This window comes from Trichoderma breve, chromosome 1 (genome assembly GCF_028502605.1).
Source record: "Trichoderma breve strain T069 chromosome 1, whole genome shotgun sequence".
Classification (NCBI taxonomy): domain Eukaryota; kingdom Fungi; phylum Ascomycota; class Sordariomycetes; order Hypocreales; family Hypocreaceae; genus Trichoderma; species Trichoderma breve.
In genome coordinates, this window is record NC_079232.1 from 5,785,199 (window position 1) to 5,805,128 (window position 19,930).

General features: G+C 51.5%; 6 protein-coding genes across 6 annotated transcripts; 2 read left to right on the forward strand and 4 right to left on the reverse strand.

Annotated features, from left to right (window-relative positions):
* Positions 1 to 3,101: 3,101 nt before the first annotated feature.
* On the forward strand, positions 3,102 to 5,454 carry T069G_01703 (CFEM domain-containing protein; the record flags this gene model as incomplete). The annotated part of the gene is made up of 2 exons (XM_056168913.1): positions 3,102 to 3,161; positions 3,235 to 5,454. 2 exons carry the CDS (start codon positions 3,102 to 3,104, stop codon positions 5,452 to 5,454), a joined length of 2,280 nt encoding a protein of 759 aa, XP_056034229.1.
* A 639-nt stretch (positions 5,455 to 6,093) lies between these two features.
* Positions 6,094 to 6,678, reverse strand: T069G_01704 (uncharacterized protein; the record flags this gene model as incomplete). Its single annotated transcript, XM_056168914.1, has 2 exons — positions 6,094 to 6,356; positions 6,429 to 6,678. 2 exons carry the CDS (start codon positions 6,676 to 6,678, stop codon positions 6,094 to 6,096), a joined length of 513 nt encoding a protein of 170 aa, XP_056034230.1.
* Positions 6,679 to 8,272: 1,594 nt separating this feature from the next.
* Positions 8,273 to 10,441, reverse strand: T069G_01705 (AMP-binding enzyme domain-containing protein; the record flags this gene model as incomplete). The annotated part of the gene is made up of 5 exons (XM_056168915.1): positions 8,273 to 8,608; positions 8,731 to 9,486; positions 9,595 to 9,960; positions 10,100 to 10,335; positions 10,402 to 10,441. 5 exons carry the CDS (start codon positions 10,439 to 10,441, stop codon positions 8,273 to 8,275), a joined length of 1,734 nt encoding a protein of 577 aa, XP_056034231.1.
* A 1,335-nt stretch (positions 10,442 to 11,776) lies between these two features.
* Positions 11,777 to 13,672, reverse strand: T069G_01706 (eukaryotic aspartyl protease domain-containing protein; the record flags this gene model as incomplete). Its single annotated transcript, XM_056168916.1, has 3 exons — positions 11,777 to 12,064; positions 12,137 to 13,236; positions 13,468 to 13,672. The coding sequence occupies 3 exons, from the start codon at positions 13,670 to 13,672 to the stop codon at positions 11,777 to 11,779; spliced, it is 1,593 nt and encodes a 530-aa protein (XP_056034232.1).
* A 2,415-nt stretch (positions 13,673 to 16,087) lies between these two features.
* Positions 16,088 to 17,361, reverse strand: T069G_01707 (alpha/beta hydrolase fold domain-containing protein; the record flags this gene model as incomplete). The annotated part of the gene is made up of 3 exons (XM_056168917.1): positions 16,088 to 17,151; positions 17,223 to 17,292; positions 17,359 to 17,361. The coding sequence occupies 3 exons, from the start codon at positions 17,359 to 17,361 to the stop codon at positions 16,088 to 16,090; spliced, it is 1,137 nt and encodes a 378-aa protein (XP_056034233.1).
* Positions 17,362 to 18,132: 771 nt separating this feature from the next.
* On the forward strand, positions 18,133 to 19,409 carry T069G_01708 (short chain dehydrogenase domain-containing protein; the record flags this gene model as incomplete). The annotated part of the gene is made up of 3 exons (XM_056168918.1): positions 18,133 to 18,867; positions 18,957 to 19,187; positions 19,293 to 19,409. The coding sequence occupies 3 exons, from the start codon at positions 18,133 to 18,135 to the stop codon at positions 19,407 to 19,409; spliced, it is 1,083 nt and encodes a 360-aa protein (XP_056034234.1).
* Between the last annotated feature and the right edge of the window lie 521 nt (positions 19,410 to 19,930).

Consider the following 19,930-nt stretch of genomic DNA (forward strand, 5'->3'; position numbering starts at 1 on the left):
CAGCCAAATGACTTTAGGCAGTAGAAAGGGACACTACTCCTTTTCATTTTCCTATTTTGGAGGACTGGGTGACCGCTGCGTGGGTGGTTTTGATATATCAAAACATGGACGCTGTCTTATCATCTATCACTCCTGTTAGTAGGGAGTCCGGAGATTGTACATACGAATGTAGCAAGCATTCTCAGGCAAGCAGGCCCATGGGAAAATGTGGCTCTGGGAGTTGACATGACAGAACAAGTATAGAGTGGTTACACTTACGGAGCAATGGGATGAGAAGAGCTGCAAGTGCTCGGCACCGAATATCCCGTGCTGCGAACCCAGTCATAGTGTGCCATGCGGTTGCTGCTTGTCACTTGCACACTGTTACCCGAGGTGCCGGGCATGGGTTGGGTTGCCAAGTACCAGCGTGTTGGGTGTTGTAAATTGTAAGTTGTTCGCAAACAAGCTTGCTGTGTGGGAACGGGGGCCACCAGACGTTGGTTCAGCGTCGCTTGGAGATTTTCGTCCGCCGACAGGCAGGGGGTGACTCGCCTTTGCTGTGGCATGATTGATTCGACAGCAGGGTTCAGTGGCGGAGGCAGTGTTCATGGGGGGGAAAAGTCCCCCATTCCCCATCGACCAGCAAACAGAGCCTAGCTGGAAAAGAAGACAGTTGCCGGACCCGGCTGGCACTGCAAGGCGTGGCGGGACAGGGATTGGTTGACAAGGCCTGCTCCGTAGTAGGCGACAGTTTTTGGTCAAGATGGAGAACAAGACGAGGCGAGGCGAGTTGACGGTGTCTGCGTTTGGCATAGCGGTTCTACGTGGATATGCTCGGACAGCACAGGCAATCTACCACCTGTACATAGCACTCGCGTCAGTCAGTTGGTGGTGAAGAGACATGGAGACTCCATAGCCAGAAGCCGTACCTGCGCTACCGCCGTGACTAGTGGTGGTAGTCAGGCACAAGTGTGTAGAAGCGGCATGGATGACATGAGTAGAGATCGAGCCCGTGCCTGCGCGGATCGCGGTGGTTTGGATTGGTCTGTATCAAGATCAGGCGCGGGATAAAAAAAAAGATAAAAATAAACGTTTGGTCACACAAGGAGAGAAAACAAAAAAAGGTCTGTGACAGTTTCATGGAGAAACATGGACAAGGCCCGAAGCAGGGAGGGCAGGCGGTAACGTGATATCGATCGAGGATAGTGCGGGAAAGCGCCGGCGAACCTGAAGCAAGAACGGAGAAGGCAAGGAAGGAAGGAACTGAGGGGATTGGGAACGGTTGGTGGCAAGCCTGAGGCAAGAAACCATGGAAAGGAAGAAAAAAAAAAAGCGCAGGGCCTTGCAGTGCAAACAGTTGGCCGTGACTTGCTGGGATGTTTTATTATTTCCATTAATGTATCATGATTTATCGATATTCTCGTCCTGCGTGTGTTTCCGTTTATATCAAATTTCCATCTATCAAATTTTCACTGCTGGGTTGCTGTGCGCAAAGTGTTGTAGTTTACAGATTTGTCTTCCATTGTATCAGGCGTCCATCCAGGGGTCGCAAGCATGGGCAGTACGAGCATGCACTTGGGTTCCTGCAGGAGCCTTAACCAGGTTAGGCATTAGGCTCGCGGGTTAAACTTGTCTGCAAGCTTAGGCGCTGAGGCAATTGAATGGTGGGCGGTGGCCCCAGAAATGGCCCTCGATGCAGGTGAGGCTTGCGAGGCGCGCATGAATATTGGCCATTTGGAGGGAGATTGGCAGAGGCGATATGGCACCGGAAACCCGCACGCTACAAGCTGCAGAGTTTGATTGGCTGTGCGCGGAGTTGAACGATGGCATTGAGATCAAAAGCCGTTTGATTAGTATCAATGATTGGATAATTTTCCAGGTTATCACTTAGGCAGTTGCTGTGGTCTGGGAGTACTTTTGCTTCTCTTTCGTTGAATCCATCACCAATATCATCAACAATACATGCATGTGCAAATGAGCCCACTGGTGGACTGACTGGCGAAAAATCGTCGGTTCCAAATGCAATTGGAGGCGGTAAAAGAGCACTGGCCAACCCACCTGTAACCTCCACTGCCATCTGCTGCTACCTTAGCAGTGGAACTTACAGTAGGTCAGGTAGGGAGCGGTACCTGAAGCGTGCTGTCTCTAGGGGTCCGTGAACGTGCTTCAGCGACCACTGGATAGCGCCGTGTGCCTGCCAAGAACGCTGTAGCGCGACCCCTGGGACATGGAGCCGTTTCGGCAGCAGGCCATCCATGTGCCCCTGGGGGGTCTTGGCACGGATTTAGGGCGACTCTCGCGCGCGGTAGTGGCCAAGTACTCGTTCAGCTCAAATGTTGGTGTGAGTGTACAAGTGCTCTACATGTGCCCCGTGTCCACCCAGCCAAGCCGCCACACAATTCGCCGGGCTAGTGCCAAAACTCCAAGCCTCTTGCGGCTTCCAGCATCGTCATGCCAGAAGCTGGTCCAAAGTGTTCTTTGTACTGCTACCTTTTGTTCAGCTCCTCCGCCTTGTCCGTCTCAAGTCCCGCGCGTTATCATGTGCTACTCCATTCCCACCATGTTCGGCCACATTCTCCCTCAAGCCGCTATGCGCTGATACTTGGTCCCCGATGCGCCGGCCCGGTATCCAGTACCTTCTGACTCGAGATTGCCTCAACCTTGTTCCCGGCGCTTCATCATGGGTCTCTGTCTTGATTTGGCCTTGCCCACAGGCTGTGGGGAGATGCTGAGAAGGAACAGGGGTTGAGCCTTTGCGCCTGCTCAAGCGCCCAGGCAAGACAACGGGTGAACAGCATAGCACGTTCACCTCCAACAAAGGCGTCCGGCCTTTGAGTATATAGATCCGCCTCTAGTCCGTCCCTCTTCTCCTCCTCTCTTTTGATTCTCGAGATTCAAACAGTCCTTGTGTGGTTATTTTTTCCTTTTTCTTTTCTTCTCTTTCTCTCCCTAATCAACAAAGTCTCTCATTACCGGATCAAAGTCATTCGTTTTCTTTGAATCCCTCAAACAACTACTCTCAAGTCCATATCGATATTTATATTCTTCATTCATATTTTGTATACGCTTGATCGCGAACAACTGTCGTTTTACACTCACCATCGTTTCGAACTTGCTTCATCATGAAGACTGCCGCCTTTGCTCTCCTGGCTGCCGCCAGCGTTGAGCAGGTTGCTGCCACTGTAAGTCGGCTTCGATCATGACTTGATATATACGCTTGATATAGAAACTCCAATGGCTAACTTCTTCATCCAGTACTCCCTTGGTAGCTCTTGGACCAACGCCAAGCCCTACAGCTGCCCCGGCAACACCGACAACAACTGCAACACCCAGCAGCACAACGGCTGGGACTTCAGCGACGTTCCCACCGGCGTTATTGGACACTATGGAGGATTCGACTTCAAGGGTTGGTCGTGCGAGAACGACTTCAGCAAGCGTGACACCCTCCTGAGCGCTCGTACCTTTGGTGCTACCGGCCGCTCCATCTCTGGCCAGTGCACGGGCGACAAGAAGACCACCCCTTGCATCTCTGCCAGCGCTGGCAACGACCACTTCTCCGTCGACACCTTCTCCATCTCGACCGAGTTTGATACTCGTCTGGAGTTCCACTACGACATGCCCGACGGCTCTACTTGCAAGCACTCTGCCTCGTGCTCGTCCCACGGAACCACCGTCAAGAACACCCAGTGCGGTGGAGCTAAGAGTGTTTCCATCGTCTACCCTGGCGGTTCTAAGGGTGGCAAGTCGTCTTGCGGCACCAAGGTTCACCACATCACTTGGAACTGTGGCAACAACGCTCCCCCCAAGCCCTCTCACTCTCAGCCTGCCTACACTCCTCCCGGCGGATCTCACCACACCAAGCCTTCTTACTCCCAGCCTGTCTACACTCCCCCTGGCGGCGGTCACCACACCAAGCCTCACCACACCAAGCCTGTCTACACTCCTCCTGCCGGCGAGACCACCACCGCCCCTGCTGGTGCCGAGACCACAACTGCTCCCGGTGAGACTTACACTGCTCCTGCTGGCGAGACCACCACTGGCCCTGCTGGTGCTGAGACTACCACTGCTCCCGCTGGTGAGACGACTACTGGCCCTGCTGGTGCTGAGACCACTACCGCTCCTGCTGGCGAGACCGAGACCACTACCGCTCCTGCTGGCGAGACCGAGACCACCACTGCCCCCGCTGGCGCTGAGACTACCACTGCTCCTGCTGGTGGCGAGACTACCACTGCTCCCTATGGCGTCCCTACCGACACTGCTACCACCGATGTTGTCGTGAGCACTTCTGTCATCACTGCTCCTGGCGGCGAGACCACTACCGCTCCTGCTGGCGAGACCACCACTGGCCCTGCCGGTGCTGAGACTACTACCGCTCCCGCCGGTGCTGAGACTACCACTGCTCCCGCTGGTGTCGAGACTACCACTGCCCCTGCTGGCGCTGAGACTACCACCGCTCCTGCTGGCCAGACCTACCCCGTCCCCGGTGAGACCACCACTGCTCCCGCTGGTGCCGAGACTACTGCTCCCGCTACCACTGGTGGCTCTGATGCCGTCACCACCGGCCCTGGTGCTCCTTACACCACCGTCTACCAGACCACCTCGACCGTCTTCACCACCTCTGTCCACACCATCACCAGCTGTGCTCCTGAGGTGACCAACTGCCCGGCCAGGACCGACAAGCCCGTCGTCACCACCGTGACCGTTGCCGTCAGCACCACCATCTGCCCCGTCACTGCCACCATCACTCCCGGTGCTCCTCTGCCCACTTCCGAGGCCGCTGCTCCTACTGGCTCCGGATCTACCCCCGACCAGTCTCTTCCTTGCCCTGATGTCCTGCCCAAGTGCATCAACACCTGGTTGACTCTGGTCCCCAACTGCAAGGATAACACCGACGCCGCCTGCTACTGCCCCAGCAAGGATCTCGTCCAGAACGTGTTTGAGTGCATCTACTCCAACGGAAACAACGATGACGATGTCGCTGCTGCCATCACCTTCTTCCAGGGTGTCTGCGCTGGCTATGCTGGTTCCAACCCTGCCGTTGCCACTGGTGCTGCCCCCATCACCTCCATCATCACCGTGACCGGCACTCCTTATGCTACCCCTACTCAGTACACCACTGTCGTCGTCGAGACCACCGTCACCGAGCCTTGCGTCTCTGAGGGAACCACCATTCCCGGCAGCAGCACCACCTACTACGTCTCTACCGCTCTCACCGTTCCCCAGGTCAGCATCACTGCTGCTCCTCCCGCCGGTCAGCCCACCTACGTTGCTCCTCCTCCGGCTGAGACTGCTCCCGTCGAGACCGCCCCTGCTTCTGCCCCTACTCAGGTCGCTCCTCCTGCCCCCATCGGCACCGCCACCGGCACTGGAGCTTTCCCCGGCAACACTGGCCTGCCCGTTATTGGTGCTGCTGGCCGCGTTGGCGCCGGTATGAGCCTGGGTCTCGCCGTCATGGCCGCTGTCTTTGCTCTGTAAAGCAGCTCCTTGATTGGAAGATACACATGCGTGTAACAAACCGTTTCCTTTGATTTGTTTTTGGGCTTTTTGCTTTTCATTCAGTGCCTCTGGGAGGGCGCGCGCAGTATTTATTATTTGAAGTGGTTAGAAGGGGGAATGTATGTGTACACGGACAGGACCTGACTAGCGGAAAAAATGACCCTCATACAGTAGGGCAATATCATTCTTACGATCCTTACGAGCACATGGACAGCACAGCTGGGGGGGTACCTCTCTCTCTGGTTTCTTTGTCAAGAGCAAAGAGGGGGAGGATGATCTTTGAATCAAATGGTTCACGCGCAACGCAATGCAATGCACAAAGAGCCATTATATACACCCTGCTGGGCTGACCGATGTGGTAACTTAATATTAATATCGATATGAGATTCATCTGCCGTTTGGCTGTTGCCAAGGCTATGGACGTTTTGGAAAAAAGGTTGACTCTTTTTTTTTTATGTTTTTTGTTTGTATGCGAGTGAAAGTTTTCTGTGATGGCTGCTTTTTTCTGTATTTGTAGTAGTAATGGTGCTCAATGCATCTTGAGTGAAAATAGAATCATTATTACCATAACTCTCTTGCTGCTCTCTTGTGAATCACTGTTCTCACCCCCCTCCCCCCTCATTTGTAGTAGCCGCCACTTGGATATATCGACGTGGTGGAGTGGCGAGGTCTGAGTCTTCTCGGTGTCGACAGGTCATGTAGCTTCATGTTGAATGGCGTCGCCTGGCGTGCGAGTGGTTCCTTTAGGTCTCTCATGCTTTTCGAGTCAGTGTCCTCCTCCACTTTCAGCCCTTCCCAGAGGCGCGATCGCTTTCTTGGGCTTTCAACCTCTACCTTGGGGAATAAGCTGTGTTTGACGGGCTGTGCTCGAGTTCCCTCGACTTTGGGAAGAAAAGAGTTAGAGAGTCCTCCGGGTGGAGTGGCTTGTTGCAGCAACTCTCTGAACCCCTTACGTAAGGAATTCATGGTGTCTGGTTGAATGAAATTGACGAGTTCCTTGATGAGGCCGAGGTCTCTATCGGTAACCTTGCCCTCGTTCTTCGCGATGCAGTCGAGTGCGTTGATGGCGGCGAAGCCAATGGCAGCAGCTCCGGCGGCATTTTCCGTGATCTCACCATCATTCCAAGTTAAATTTCCCTCCGCTCCTTGCAACAAGTAAGGCACATTTTGAGATGGCGAGCGGCTTGCGGGTATACGAGACATGTTGAAAGTTTCTTGTTTGTTATCACCAAGTGCAGTGCTGATCAGAGGGTCTCTTGGTGCACCACCAAAACGACCGCGCGGGTCTCGGCGGGTTGACATTGCGTACTCGATGTAGCTGGAAGATCCTTTGGATGGATGCTAGTAGACTTTGAGCGATGCTAAGGATCTTATCGTACCCTAGCGAGGGTGTTAGGAGTTTAGGAGAAGAAGGGAGTTCTGAGTTGGAAGGATGGACTCTGGAACTTTCTACCTTCAGTCACTCACGTGCGGCAGAATGCAATGGCGGTGAAGTGTATAAACAACCTCACACAAGTGAATTAGCGTCGGTTGTGAGAATGGTATTGTCGTCGTCCAGATCGTCCGTCTGACTTGCTCGGCACAGGCGTGTGAGAGCGCAGAATGGGTTGCGAAGGAGATTGGGGGTCTTGGGATTTGGGATATAGGTATTCAGTACCCCAGCGACAGCATGGAGTTCAAGTACCAAAACAAGATATGAAGAAAAGCCATTTATCTTTACCTGCCTACTACAGGGAGTAAGTACCTGATATCTTGGGTATCTGCTACTGTCGCCACTTTCTGACACAATCGCTATAGAATACGTTTTCTCTACTAGGTACAGAAGGGAATATACTTCTTCGAGAAATCACGGATAACTTGCTATGTAGTATCTCCAGCTGAAGTTATTCGCAACAACATATTTGGCCCATTCGTTCGTGCCTCTAGATCAAACGTGTTGGGCGGTAGGCCCATTTCCTGTAGCATGACCTCCATTTATCCCGCCTGTACATTTCTAATATTTGCCTCAGCTGTGTCTTCCTCAATTATGTCTTCCTTAGCTGAATGCGGCGTCTCGTCGATTCTTGAGATGTCTGCTGTGGGCTCCAACTTGTTCTTTCTCCTTGTCTTGACGGTGTGACTTTGCGAGTCTCCTGCTTCTTCGCGGGGCGAAGGAGAAAGATAAGGAGTTGGATACGAATCATTTAAGCGCCATGGTGAACTGCAGAATAGTGGGAGAATGATTGATCAATGAATGTCGTAAGACATCAGTATCTTCATATTATACAGGACTAAAGTACTCCTGTGCGGCCTTCCTAATGGATTAACAATCTTATCTACGTGTCCGAAGTTGTGGAAGGCAGGTACGATTGTTGGGTATGCATGGCAGAATGGCTATCATTCTATCGATAGGAATCAAGACCTCGGTACAGACAGTGATAATAGCGGTACTATTGCAAGCACATTCACGAAGATGAGACCAAGGAACATGAAGATGGAGCAGTTAATATATCTTGGGTGAAAAATATAATCATTATCACAATTCTCTTGCTGCTACTCTTAATAGTCTTTTGCCATCTCTCTATCATACCTCGTCTCATAAGACAAAATGCAACACCCGTAGCTTCTGAGTGCGCAATTGTTTCGGAAAAATATCACCCCAAAATCTTTGGCCTACAATGCCGTTGGACTCCCTGCGTAGAACGGACGCTCAATGCGCAAAGGAACGGATAACATCTACACAAAACGTGTCTTTCCAAAAACAGATCTGAAAACCTCTAAATTCATCGTCACATAGCGTGGCTCGCCGTTTCTCATCTCATAGTTTTGCTCCCTTAGACTGCCTAGCCTTCTTCTCCTTGTCCCTTAAGAGACGCCTCAAGATCTTGCCGCTAGGGCTCTTGGGAATTGCGTCAATGAACTCGATTCCACCGTTGAGCCATTTGTGCTTGGCTTTGTGGTCTTTGACGTGCTTCTGAATGGCGTCTTCAATTTCCTTGTCAGATTTGCCAGCGCAGTCGGAGACAGATTTGGTGACGAAGGCTTTGGGCACCTCGCCAGCGTAAGAGTCGGGGACTGGGATAACGGCGCAGTCGGAGACGTAGGGATGGCTGAGGAGATGGGCTTCTAGTTCGGCGGGAGCGACTTGGTGACCCTGATTTTGGATTTTTTGGTAAGCAAAGTTCAAGAGAGACGAAAGAAGGGATACAAGGTGAGGAGTGCTGAGCGAGTGATTGTGTGTTTGTTTGATTTGCATATCTCAGGCTGGTAGCTTACCTTGGTCTTGATCAATTCCTTGATTCGGTCAACAACAACAAGGTGCTCGTGACCCTGGGCGGACTTTCGGACAACAACCTCGTCGCCTGTTCGCAGCCACCGACCATCCTCGTGGTGGACGAATGTCTCGGCATTGGCCTTTTCGTTGTTCAAGTACCCCAGCACAACGGCGGGAGATTGGATCAACAGCTCGCCCGGAGTGTCGTATTCGGTCACTTCCTTGCCTTCGAGATCGATAACCTTGGCCTTCTTTCCCGGTAATAGAGAGCCTGAAGAGCCAAAGAGTACGTCCAGCTCGTTGGTCGAAGAGACGGTGGGTGAGCATTCAGTCATGCCGTAGCCTTGTCCGATGCGCCATTTGGGAAACATCTTGGTTACGGCCTCGACGACTTCTGGGCCTAGCGGAGCTGCACCGCAGTAGACGAAGCGTACGCTCTCGAGATTGTATTTGGCAGTATTTTGGGGGTTGCCGATGATTTGGATGAGCATGGGTGGGACAACAAACAGTTGCTCAATCTTGAAGCGCTGGACAGCATCGAGAAGTTCATGGAAGTTGTACTTTGGCAGCACAATAGTCTCATCGCCGCGGTACTGGCTTAGGGTGGAAACTAGAACGAGGGCATATATGTGCGAGAAGGGAAGAACGCCGAGCAAAACTTGCGATTCGATGCCGAGCTCTTTGCGGGGGACGCTGTCTAGTAAATAAACTTGGAGCACGTTGGCGATGACGTTGCGGTGGGAGACCATGACGGCTTTCTTTGGGATATCAATGAGTTCGTGTCAGCGTCGCTTACAAGCGTTCAGGAGCAAAATATAGCACCAGAAGGGTTCAAACATATAAAATACTAGCCATTTCTCACTTACCGGCAGGCCAGAAGTTCCGCTAGAGTAGCACAGATAAGCAGTCTGCCTAGCACCCTGACCCTTGACCCAATTCAAAGGCTTCAATGGCGGCAGACTCTTGCCCTCGGCCACCAAGTCGTCAATGGTCACATATGAAGGAGGATTGTCAAAGCCCGCAGTGCGCAATATGAATATGCGATCCTTGGGGATTCCTGCAGCGGTGGCTGCCTTGAGAGCATTTTCGAGGAGAGGAGGGCAGGTAAACACGGCCTTGGCTCCTGATGTGCGGAGCTGGTGCTCGAGCTCTTGTATCGAGTATGCGGCGCTTGCTGGAGTGACAATGCCGGAGAGGCGGTGGATGGCGTGAGTAAATGGGAGATAGTCAATCTGTGACAGAGAGAAGCAACGGCCTCGTTAGAGGGGCATTGAATAATCGGAGTGGTTTCGGACAAGACGGTGGGGGGGGGGGGGGGGGGGGGTGGGTTGAGTCGTGTCAAAGGGCTGAGATTGCTGGATTCTAGCGTACCGTGTTGACCGAGTACAACGCGACAACTCTTTCCCACTCAGTCTCCTCGTTAGGGTTGAGGCCCAATCGCTTGCTGATTGCGCGAGCCATGTAATCTATCCGTTCAGCTACCTGAGCGGCATCGTAGGTCGTGCCCGTGATGCCGCATGTGTACGGGTTTCTGGCCTTGGCCACTGGGTACCGGCCGTATTGCTCATTTCGCAGGAATTCTTCGATTGTGATTGAGTCCGGAACCTCTGTCTCGCAGGTTTAGCTGTCAGCCTGAGAATCGGAGGGCGCATCTGCGCAGCGCGCATGCATACCTGGCAGCTGGGGAAGATACGATGGAGGTGTGAAGACCATGGCGAATTAGTCCCCGAGACACGAAACAAGAAAGAGTGAACAATGGAAGAGAAGCAAGCAGTAATGAGAGGAGAAATGAGCAAGAGAAGCCGTGGAGAGCTTCAGCGCGGGCTAAGGCAAGAGATATACTGCCTTGTCCATGACAGCCTAGGCATTGAATTAAGGACCTTGGTAGATCGGGAGTGGAGATGCGCCGGTCCAGATTGGCAAAAACCTCGGGAGGCGGTATCGGCTGCTGGGGACGGGATGTATTTAGTGCTGGGGACAGCACCGCTTTGAGACACAATGGCTGTTGCAGGGTTCAATGTTGTGTTATCCTGGAGCTTTCAAGACGCGAAACACTGAGGACTCTCCAACATGTTGCACGTTTTTGAACTCAAGCCGTGAATTCCATATTCAATATATCAACTCTTTGATATTTACATCAACCAAATGAAAGAAAAAAGACACAGAGGACAGAAACGGGAAACAGGAATGACGCGATTCCCCCAAGTCTCCACATGGCAAGTCTAGAATGAAGCTAAGTAAACGGTTCCCCCCAACTCAGTCCCTACAGCAGGTTGGAGGAGTATTCTCCGGCACTACCCCAGACTACTCCGGATAGTAGATTGCAGGTAAGCTAAGCTCCGAGGCCTGTCATGCTGCAGTTGCCCCATTGGCTCTGCTACCACCAATAATCAACCATCCAATCCAGATCACGGTACTCCGTATAGGTGCTCCGAAAGTCCGAGAGTCCGAGGTTGCGGGCAGACGAGATGTGACAGTTTGTGCGTTTGATACATGACAATGGCGCCGAGGATGCGTTAAACATGCTGACCTAGCGAAAATTACCCAAGTAAGTAAGTTGGTGTTCTCAATGTAAGAGGACGCTGTAGTCAGGACCGAGAGCCGCAATAGCCGTCCTAGCCGTGCTTGTGAGATTTTGGTTCTCTATTGTGAGCTTTGAATATGAACCAGAAACCTAACAGAAAACCCTGAGCCTGTCAATCGCTATTGCGACCCACTTCTTAAGACGGCTGTAAGTCGAAACATCTCCTGCCTGGAAAGGTGCTAGGAGCGGGAAAAGGCACCGTGATACTGCTTCAAACGGGCGCGGGGGGCCACATAGCACGACGACACGTAACATGGTCATTAAATGCAAGTCGAAAAGTGTATGTGTGTGTGTATGTATGTCAGGTATCCATTGGGGAAATAAATCCTCCATGGGCAGTCATGTTTCACCCTCCTTCGTCATATACGAAACTGGTATGTAAATCCTCGGCCGAGTTGTCCAAAATTGACAGCCAATGGTCCTCTCGCTCGTGAATATATACAGTAAGAGACCCCTTCTTGAAATTATACAATGTTAAAAATCATTGCCAAAGCACCCAGCGCGACAAAGACCCAAGTCAAGGCCGGAGGCCGCACGCCTGCATCTTCGTCTCCTCCATCTCCATTGCCGCCGCTACTAGGAGTGCTGGTAGCGCTGGGTTGAGTCGTAGCTTCAGCTCCTTGAATGGTTTGGGTTGTGATCATGCCGGTGCGGCATCCGACATCGAAAACTGGGCAGGATGTCACCGTGAAGACAGTTGTAACGGCTGTAGCCGGGATATTGTTGGTGGGAGTCGGGGTCGATCCCGTGGCCTGTGGAGATTATCATTAGTTCCTGGTTCTTGCGGTTCAAGACAAGACAGGCCGTTGAGTTTTGTCACTTACCGTTGGGCCTCCTGTGCCCGTGACACCGGCATCACTGCTGTTGCAGTTGCCCTGCACATTGGGCACGGCGTTGGATCCGCTGCCGGCGACAACAATGTCACTGCTGCCACAGTCAGCGGCCTGGGCGATGTGAACCTCCTGGTTGTCCCAATCGAATACAAAGTATCCAGCCCTCAACACCGTGTCTCCCAGAATCTGCTGGTCCGTCGTCAGGACCAGGCCAACGTAACAATAGTCGCTGGGACCGCCACTATCGCCTGCTGATAGGATGAAATCAGAGAAGGGAACCTTGACGACCTTGTTGCCAAAGCCAAAATCGACACTGCCAGCCGAGTCACGAAGCGAGCACGGCACAAAAAAGTAGCCCTCGCCATCGTTTTGGGCGCCCAGAGCCTCGAGGATAGGCAATGCGGCAGCGGAGTGCATGCGGCTGAGCGTCGTGCCAGAGTCGAGCATCACGTTTGTGTCGGCGCTATTCAGCCTGAAGCTCTGCGAACGGCTTTGCGTGAGGCCCAGCGTAGTGAGGTTTACGGCCAGACGTGTTTCGCCTTGGATGCCGGGTACGATGGGTCGAGTCTCGAGGGAACCGATGAATTTGCTGCGATCAAGACCGCCATAGATGAGGGCTCCCGTCTCTGAATCGGAATGCCGGAGGTCGAGGGAAAAGACCCGGCTGGCAATGACTCCCTGGTCGGCCATTGTGTTGAGCAGCAAGCTGTACGGTTGGTCGCCTGGGAATCCTCCTCGAACATCAGGCGCGAGGCCCATGATGCCCTGTGCCTGGCCCTCGCTGGACGTAACAACGCCAAACGTCTGATTCTTGACCTGAATACTACCAAAGCTCAGCGTGTCGGCATAGTAGGTGATGTCGACTGACGTCTGCGTGGACTGGTCTGTTGGGTCGCCATAGTTGATTTCCTCGCGTCCAAACGGACCAACCGGCGGCGTTCTCGATCTTCTGGGATTGTATTGGCCGAGCTGCTGACACTGTTCGGCTTGCGACTCGGACGGTGCGGTCGAGCAGTCCGGATTGACCCATAGCTCGCTGGATCCTGTATCGACGAGGACGGTTACGTTCTGGGGAGGAGTTCCTAGGCCGACTGGCGGTGACAGGCTGTTAGTATAAATGATATTTCCTGCATGCGACTGGTGAATGCAGCAGTAGCAGTAGCCGTCGCTTTGTACATGAGGGCCTGAGACATGGAAACAGTAGACAATGCTTCTAGCTTATATGGGGCAGTATGAAACAAAAACCAAATTTGTATAGCCAACTTGTATAGAAACTCAATAGTCGCAGCGATTGGCTTAACAGCAGCGAGAAAAGGACTCACTTTCGATGGCATAAAAGAAATCCATATTCTCCAATACTGCGTCAATGGCGCTTCTCTTTCCAACCTTGTTGTGAGGCCTCTTGATGGTTCCCACGGGGATCGACACATATCCATCACCAGATTCCGCCCGCGGGAACATCGGAGTGACAACGGCTTCCGCATGTTGCGCCGCGATCAGCAGCCCGAGCGCTGTCGTCAGCCTCATGGTGTGCGAAGGTTCTGTCGGCTCTCCTTCTCGTCTCTATGTCTCCCTGTGTTCGCAAGGATATCGGCTCCGGCGGGTGGGAAGAGGAACAAAGAGACGGAAGAAGGGGGGAGCTAGAGAAAAGAGAAAGAGGAAAATCGAGTCCCAGCTGAAGGCAATCGAGTCAACAGAGTGATTAACCCAGATCTCGGCGCGATCTCACTAGCGGGGGAACGTCGACAAGGGTCGATGACAGCAGAGAATCAAACAAGACGTCCATTTTCCCTTTTATGGGCTCCTTGACCTCGTCTCCGATTGTCGTCTCCTAGCCATTACGGGCCGGCCTGCTCCATAGAAAACAAGCCTTGGATGAGGCTGGAGAGCTTCCCTCGACAGGCTGTTGGCCAAGCTGAGGTTGGAGCGACGCGGCGCAGCGTTGCGGCTTCTGCACTAGACGAGCTCTCGCATCTCTAGACAAGCACTAGTCCGCTTGGACTCGAGCCGCCAAGCACAGCTTTCCGCTTTGTGGCGCCCGTTCTCAGCTACATGACGCTATTGAGGCGGATCAAGCGGTGGCCACACACTTCGTTCTCAGGAGAGCCGAGCCGATACTTGGGTGGTTGACCACATGTAAGCAGCGATACTTTGTACTCTTGCTGGTAATTAAGTCAAGGTTCGGCTCATTCTTGTTGAGGATACACGAGAAAAAAGCTTATGCTGGCATGGAGTGGTGAGCCAGTATTATGGACCCTAGCCAACCACGCAGGCATGGTTCAAGTTTTGTGGGGGTTTCGGATCTCCTGGGAAGAGGCGTCGTCCAGCTGTGCCTATGGGATTCTTTCAAGAGCCTCCCTCGTCATAGATTCCTACAGCCTGCCTACGATTTCTCTGCCCCATTGTTTCCAGAAGCACTCCCCTAATAACAGAGGCCTAAAAGGATCTTTTTGGTGATAGCTGTTGACCACAGACGGAGATCCAGCTTAGATATGTGTAGGTACCTGACGTTGCAGCACTTGTACTGTACAAAGAGCATCATCACGAGAGCTTTGTGCTCTTCAAGACTGCCCGCAATAACGGTTCCACAGTCCAACAGGGATGCCGCTCCACCCTCAAAGAAAGGACCTCGGGGCTGATGTCAATTATGGATCAAACGGAGCATCTTCACTCTCAATTGAATTCTAGCAGGACAAGTACCGAGCGCTTAATTTTCATCTGACCACTTGGTGGTGCTTACAGTATGTACATACCGCTATTCTTCAACTTATACAACCACAACAATTCCTCGTCCGTTTTAAATCAGCATGATTGAGCTGCTGGATACTGAAAATCCTGACTCTTCAATTCTTCTTCTTTCAATAGATGTAGTGCACCGCATGGTAACCACAGTGGCGGTGGCTTGGCTGCCTCACGGACGGCTTTTGAGTCGCACGGCTCTCAGTTGATACTTGAGCGGCGAATTATTCGCGAGGACGCGCAAGCCGTGCTTGGCAGCCAAGACGTTCCATCCCAAAGAAAGGTAGCATCAGATGACTACTAGACAACTCGGATGCTTGGTCTTCAATTTTCATCCAGTGTGTGTATTTAGGTGATAAACCGTGACTAGAAGTGAGTGAGGCGAGCAGAAAGGGGGCCGAAGCCGGGCTGTCTTTTCCCTGCTCCAGATGGGTATCATCTCCAGTGGAAACAAATTCTCCGTGACACGTCTTTAATTTCTGATGTTGCAATTGAGTGGAGTTTTGGTATCGATGAGTAGCAAGTCTTTTCTTAATGCCCAATTTCTCAATCTTTACGAATGAGTGAATGCAGTCACTCAACCAACTGGGCTGCCGTAAGTGAGAATCTCATTCTCATACCGGCCCTCTCAGGATAACGCGGGCAACATGAACAATAAATGAGCGAATAAATTGCCATATATTGTGATGGGAAATCTAGATTGAGCATAGAAGGATTCTATGGACTTTCTCTCAGTAAATCATCTCTCACATTAATACAAATAACGCTGATGACGTGTATGGCGCAGCTTAGAGTTCCGGGCAAGTTCGAACACCTGCAGCGTTGAATTTTCATCTCATTCTCTCTATCCTCTCCCCCTATTCGCTTCATAATCTGCAGAATACAAACTCTCATTAATCAGACACCTTCCGCTCCCTCCAGTGCTCGTATCCGAATTAAATCATCTCCACCAACCCAACTGCTCACCTCTGATGCATTATGACGCCAGTCTGAGTTCTTCGTTTACCAAAATGCCGCTTCGAGAAATACCTTGCAAATATGTGCCACTCTATGTGTGTGACTACAAGTCCTAGATGAATATGCTCGTCAATTTAAATGTCTTGAGTGATGGAGGGCAGTATTGCATAGAACTATAGTGACTATTTTTCACTATTAGCGAATATCTTCTCTTATCTGTAGGGGATTATGCTAAACATACAGTACTCATAGCAATCCCTTGAACCACTGCTTCATTCTTATCGTCGCCTCGCCGACTTGTTCTAATATTCCTTCGGCTACAATAAAGTCATGGGCCGCGTTTGGGTCGCTCTCCAGCGTTACTTGGACACCCGTCTTCATGGCTTCAATGGCCTTTGCCATTGAAGTTGCCTGATCGGCCAAAATCTCCCTCCCACCAACAGTCATGTGAATCTTCCTGACAGCACTGTTAAGCTTGCCTATCCAAGCCCCTTTGCATTCAAGAGGCTTTGCCCAACTGTTGGTCTCGTCCGAGTCGCTCTGCTCTTCATAACCGGAGGCATATGCCGTAAGTGAGCGCATGACAGCTCTCGAGAGCATATCACTGCTATCGTATTCCAGGCATGAGGAGCTAGAGTACTCAGTACTGAGCCACGGCGACACCAACACAGCAGCCGACAGAGGCTCATCTAATGCGATATGACAAGCTTCAGGATGAGGCTCGACTAAATGCTTGAGAGTTTGCATGGTGAGGTTGCCACCAGCAGAATCGCCGCCAATGACGATATCTTTGGCGCTGAAGCCTGCTTTGAGAATCTCGGAGAGAGCAGATGCAGCCTGACAAAGCTGTACGGGAACTTTCGAAGCGGGAGCCAGGGAATACTGTAGAAAAGCCACAGCTACCTCAGTATCCGACTCTAGTCCAGAGAGAACGAATGTATTCCACACGCATTCAAAGTGTCCTGCTTGGCTCGGCATGACATATCCTCCGCCGTGAAGATAGAGTACCACCTTGCGGGCTTTGTGGCGGTTTCCAACCCAGAGAATGCTTGAGTTGCCATCAGAGAGAGGTTGTATATCGCATTGGAGCCGCTCTTTGAGCGCTGGATCCCTGGCAAGCCTAGCTTTTCGCTGAATCCATGCTCTGTATACGTCTTCGGTAGATGGAAGCAAAGTTTGGATTTCGCGAGCCGTAAAGGTACTAAAGATAACGCTAACACCGGCACTCAAAAGATACAGCCGAATGTTCAAGTTGTTCCGGATGGCGAACAAAAGCACCTGTGCACCAACGATGGCGAGCATACAAGGAGCTAAGCGAAGACATCTTTCGTCAGTCGAAATGATATCGGCCATATATATCCCTTGACTGACAAAGACTTACCGACAAAAAGCGAAACCCCGATCAGCTTCAGTTTCTCGCCAATGGAGAGGCGAGGCTTGCCGTTGTTGACCTAGATTTTTGTTCCGAATATATGTCAGCGAGATACATCCTGGATGAATGGTGAAACCTGTCCTACCATCGAAAGTGGATATTGTGGTTGCCAGTGCTCAACTGCACAACTATGTTGACATACACAACCAAATAACTGAATAGGGATACATGCGATAGAAACATTGAAGAGCCGTTGGAGCAGCCGGGAGCCAGCTCATCTTATAAAACCGCCCTCATCTCTAGACGACGATTCCTGTGCCATGTTTTACGACGTGGCATTCTGTCTCAGTTGACTTACATTGCGCTGGCCAATATCATCCTCTTATGGCTTATCTTGCAGGTTTTGCACTCTCACCGGATGCATGTAGGGTCGTCTTGCATGGACTGACTTGCCGCCTTCTAATTATGTAGCTGTGCACATACCAGTTACACCCAGCCCAGGCTTGGAGACGGGGATGGCAACCAAGTCCAACAACGTTGCCATTCAATTAAGCGAGCGGGGCGTGTATCAGGCTCTGTAACTTCAGAAGGCCAAAGCGGAGGTAATTGTAACACTTCAGCTCAGTCCTTTCAGCTTGGCGCGGATGCGGAAAATATGGACGGCTAGGAGATGCATGTACGGCTGATGCCGATGTGGCAACTGTTTCACAATGGGCGTCAATAGTCCCGAATCCTCAACATCATGTGAGCCATTTCCCGCTACAACCACATGTATGATTAAAGGGAGGAGGCATATGTACTTGCATCCCAGGCTTAAAGCCGTGGTGGTATTGCCCATTCATTCTAATTCAACTCTGAATTAGAAGAATAAGGAAAACAGCAAAACAATCTACCTGCGCTCACGTCAATACAGAAAATCATGTTCACATCAAGGGAGGGGGTTACTCTTGACTCGATAGCTGCTCCTTTCAGACGCTGGCTCTTTGACCCTGTTATTACAGCACCGGCAGCTCTACTTCTATCGGGCTTGGCTACTTACACTCCAGACACGATCGTCACCAAGTTCCTTTTCCCGGTCTACGCGCTGACTTTAGCTGGTGTTCTTCTGTCTCTAAATGACTACTTGGACAAGCAATTTGCCAACAACTGGATATCGGACCAGACATGGAATTGGGATGAAGAGATTGTCGTTGTCACGGGAGGAAGTGATGGTATCGGCGCCAGTATATCCAAGCAACTCATCGCGCGAAACCCAAGAACACGAATTGTAATTGTCGATTACGCTCCGCTGAAATGGCAACCTAAGCAAGAAGGGGCTCGCGTGTCGTATTACCAGTGCGATCTGAGCGACTCCAATGCCCTGAAGTCTACATGTGAGCACATCAGAAGTGAGGTCGGACATCCTACCGTGTTATTCAACAATGCAGGATTGGTTCGCGGAGCAACCATCATGGAAGGGTCGTATGGGGATGTCGAGGCCACCGTGAAGACGAATCTCATTGCCCCGATGCTTCTTGCCAAGGAGTTTCTGCCAGAGATGGTTAAGAGGGACCATGGGCATATCATACACACCGGCAGCTTGAGTTGTGTGACGCCACCAGCCATGATTGCAGATTACGCTGCGACGAAGGCTGGGCTGTTAGCATTGCACGAGGTAAGTTTGTGATTCTTGGCGACGTATACATACCAGACGATTACTTGCTCATAATCGGGGGAGAATTCGTGAACTAATATTCGTATTAGGCCCTTCAGTTGGAACTCAAAAACATTCACAAGGCACCTCGTGTACGCCTCACATTTGGCATGTTCTGCTTCATCCGCACCGCCCTAGTCAGCGGCCATACAAATGTGCCAAACTTTCTTTTGCCGTTCCTACAGGTTGACACCGTGGGCGAGGCAATGGTGAGCGCCGTGTACAGCGGCTATGGATCGATCATCTATTTGCCTGGCCTCAACAGAGTAGCAACAACCTTGGTGAGTCGAATTCTTCATAGCTCGCTCTTCTCTTTCTATCCAAGCTTCACCTTGTTTGGCTACATAAACCGGAATTGACCGATGTTTTTTTTTTTCCTATTCTAGAGAGGTGGCCCCGAATGGTTCTTCCGACTTGTTCGAGAGGGCACGGCCAACTTCCGAATCAATTTTAGAGGCCGGCAAGAAGTCGATCCCCAGACGGGCAACATGCTAAAGGCATAGGTGGGTTACATGTGCTTCGGTAACTCGGACCCGAGATTTACAAGGACGGCATGAAATGTCGGTAGCCAAGCCGTCAGAAGCATCGTTCCCACGTGGCAGGAAAGCATGGAGATGCTTTGAGTTGGCGGGGAGCAGCTATCATCTATAAGTGGTTGAGAGACATCCTTGTCTCGTCCAATATTGGCCCAGAGTGATCAGATAGTGTGCTCGGTGACTCAAGGTGGTGTGGTCAATCCACAGATATGGACTTTAACGTACATGTTTTTATGGGTCGTGAGAACTGTCATTTGAATGTTTTTTTTTGTTGCCTGCCACGAGGCCGGGTGAGGCTGTTTGCATGAATGAACCACGTGTAGAGGTAATCATTGATGATATTTTCTCCCATAGCCTCTCCCACATGGGACAGCATGCTAAGTAGATCAGAGAGTGGGAATGGTAGTATTTAGTGTGGCACTATCAAACATGGCAAATGGCGGTGCTTCGTATTCTTCTAGTTTGCTTAATCCATATCAGAGCAATTG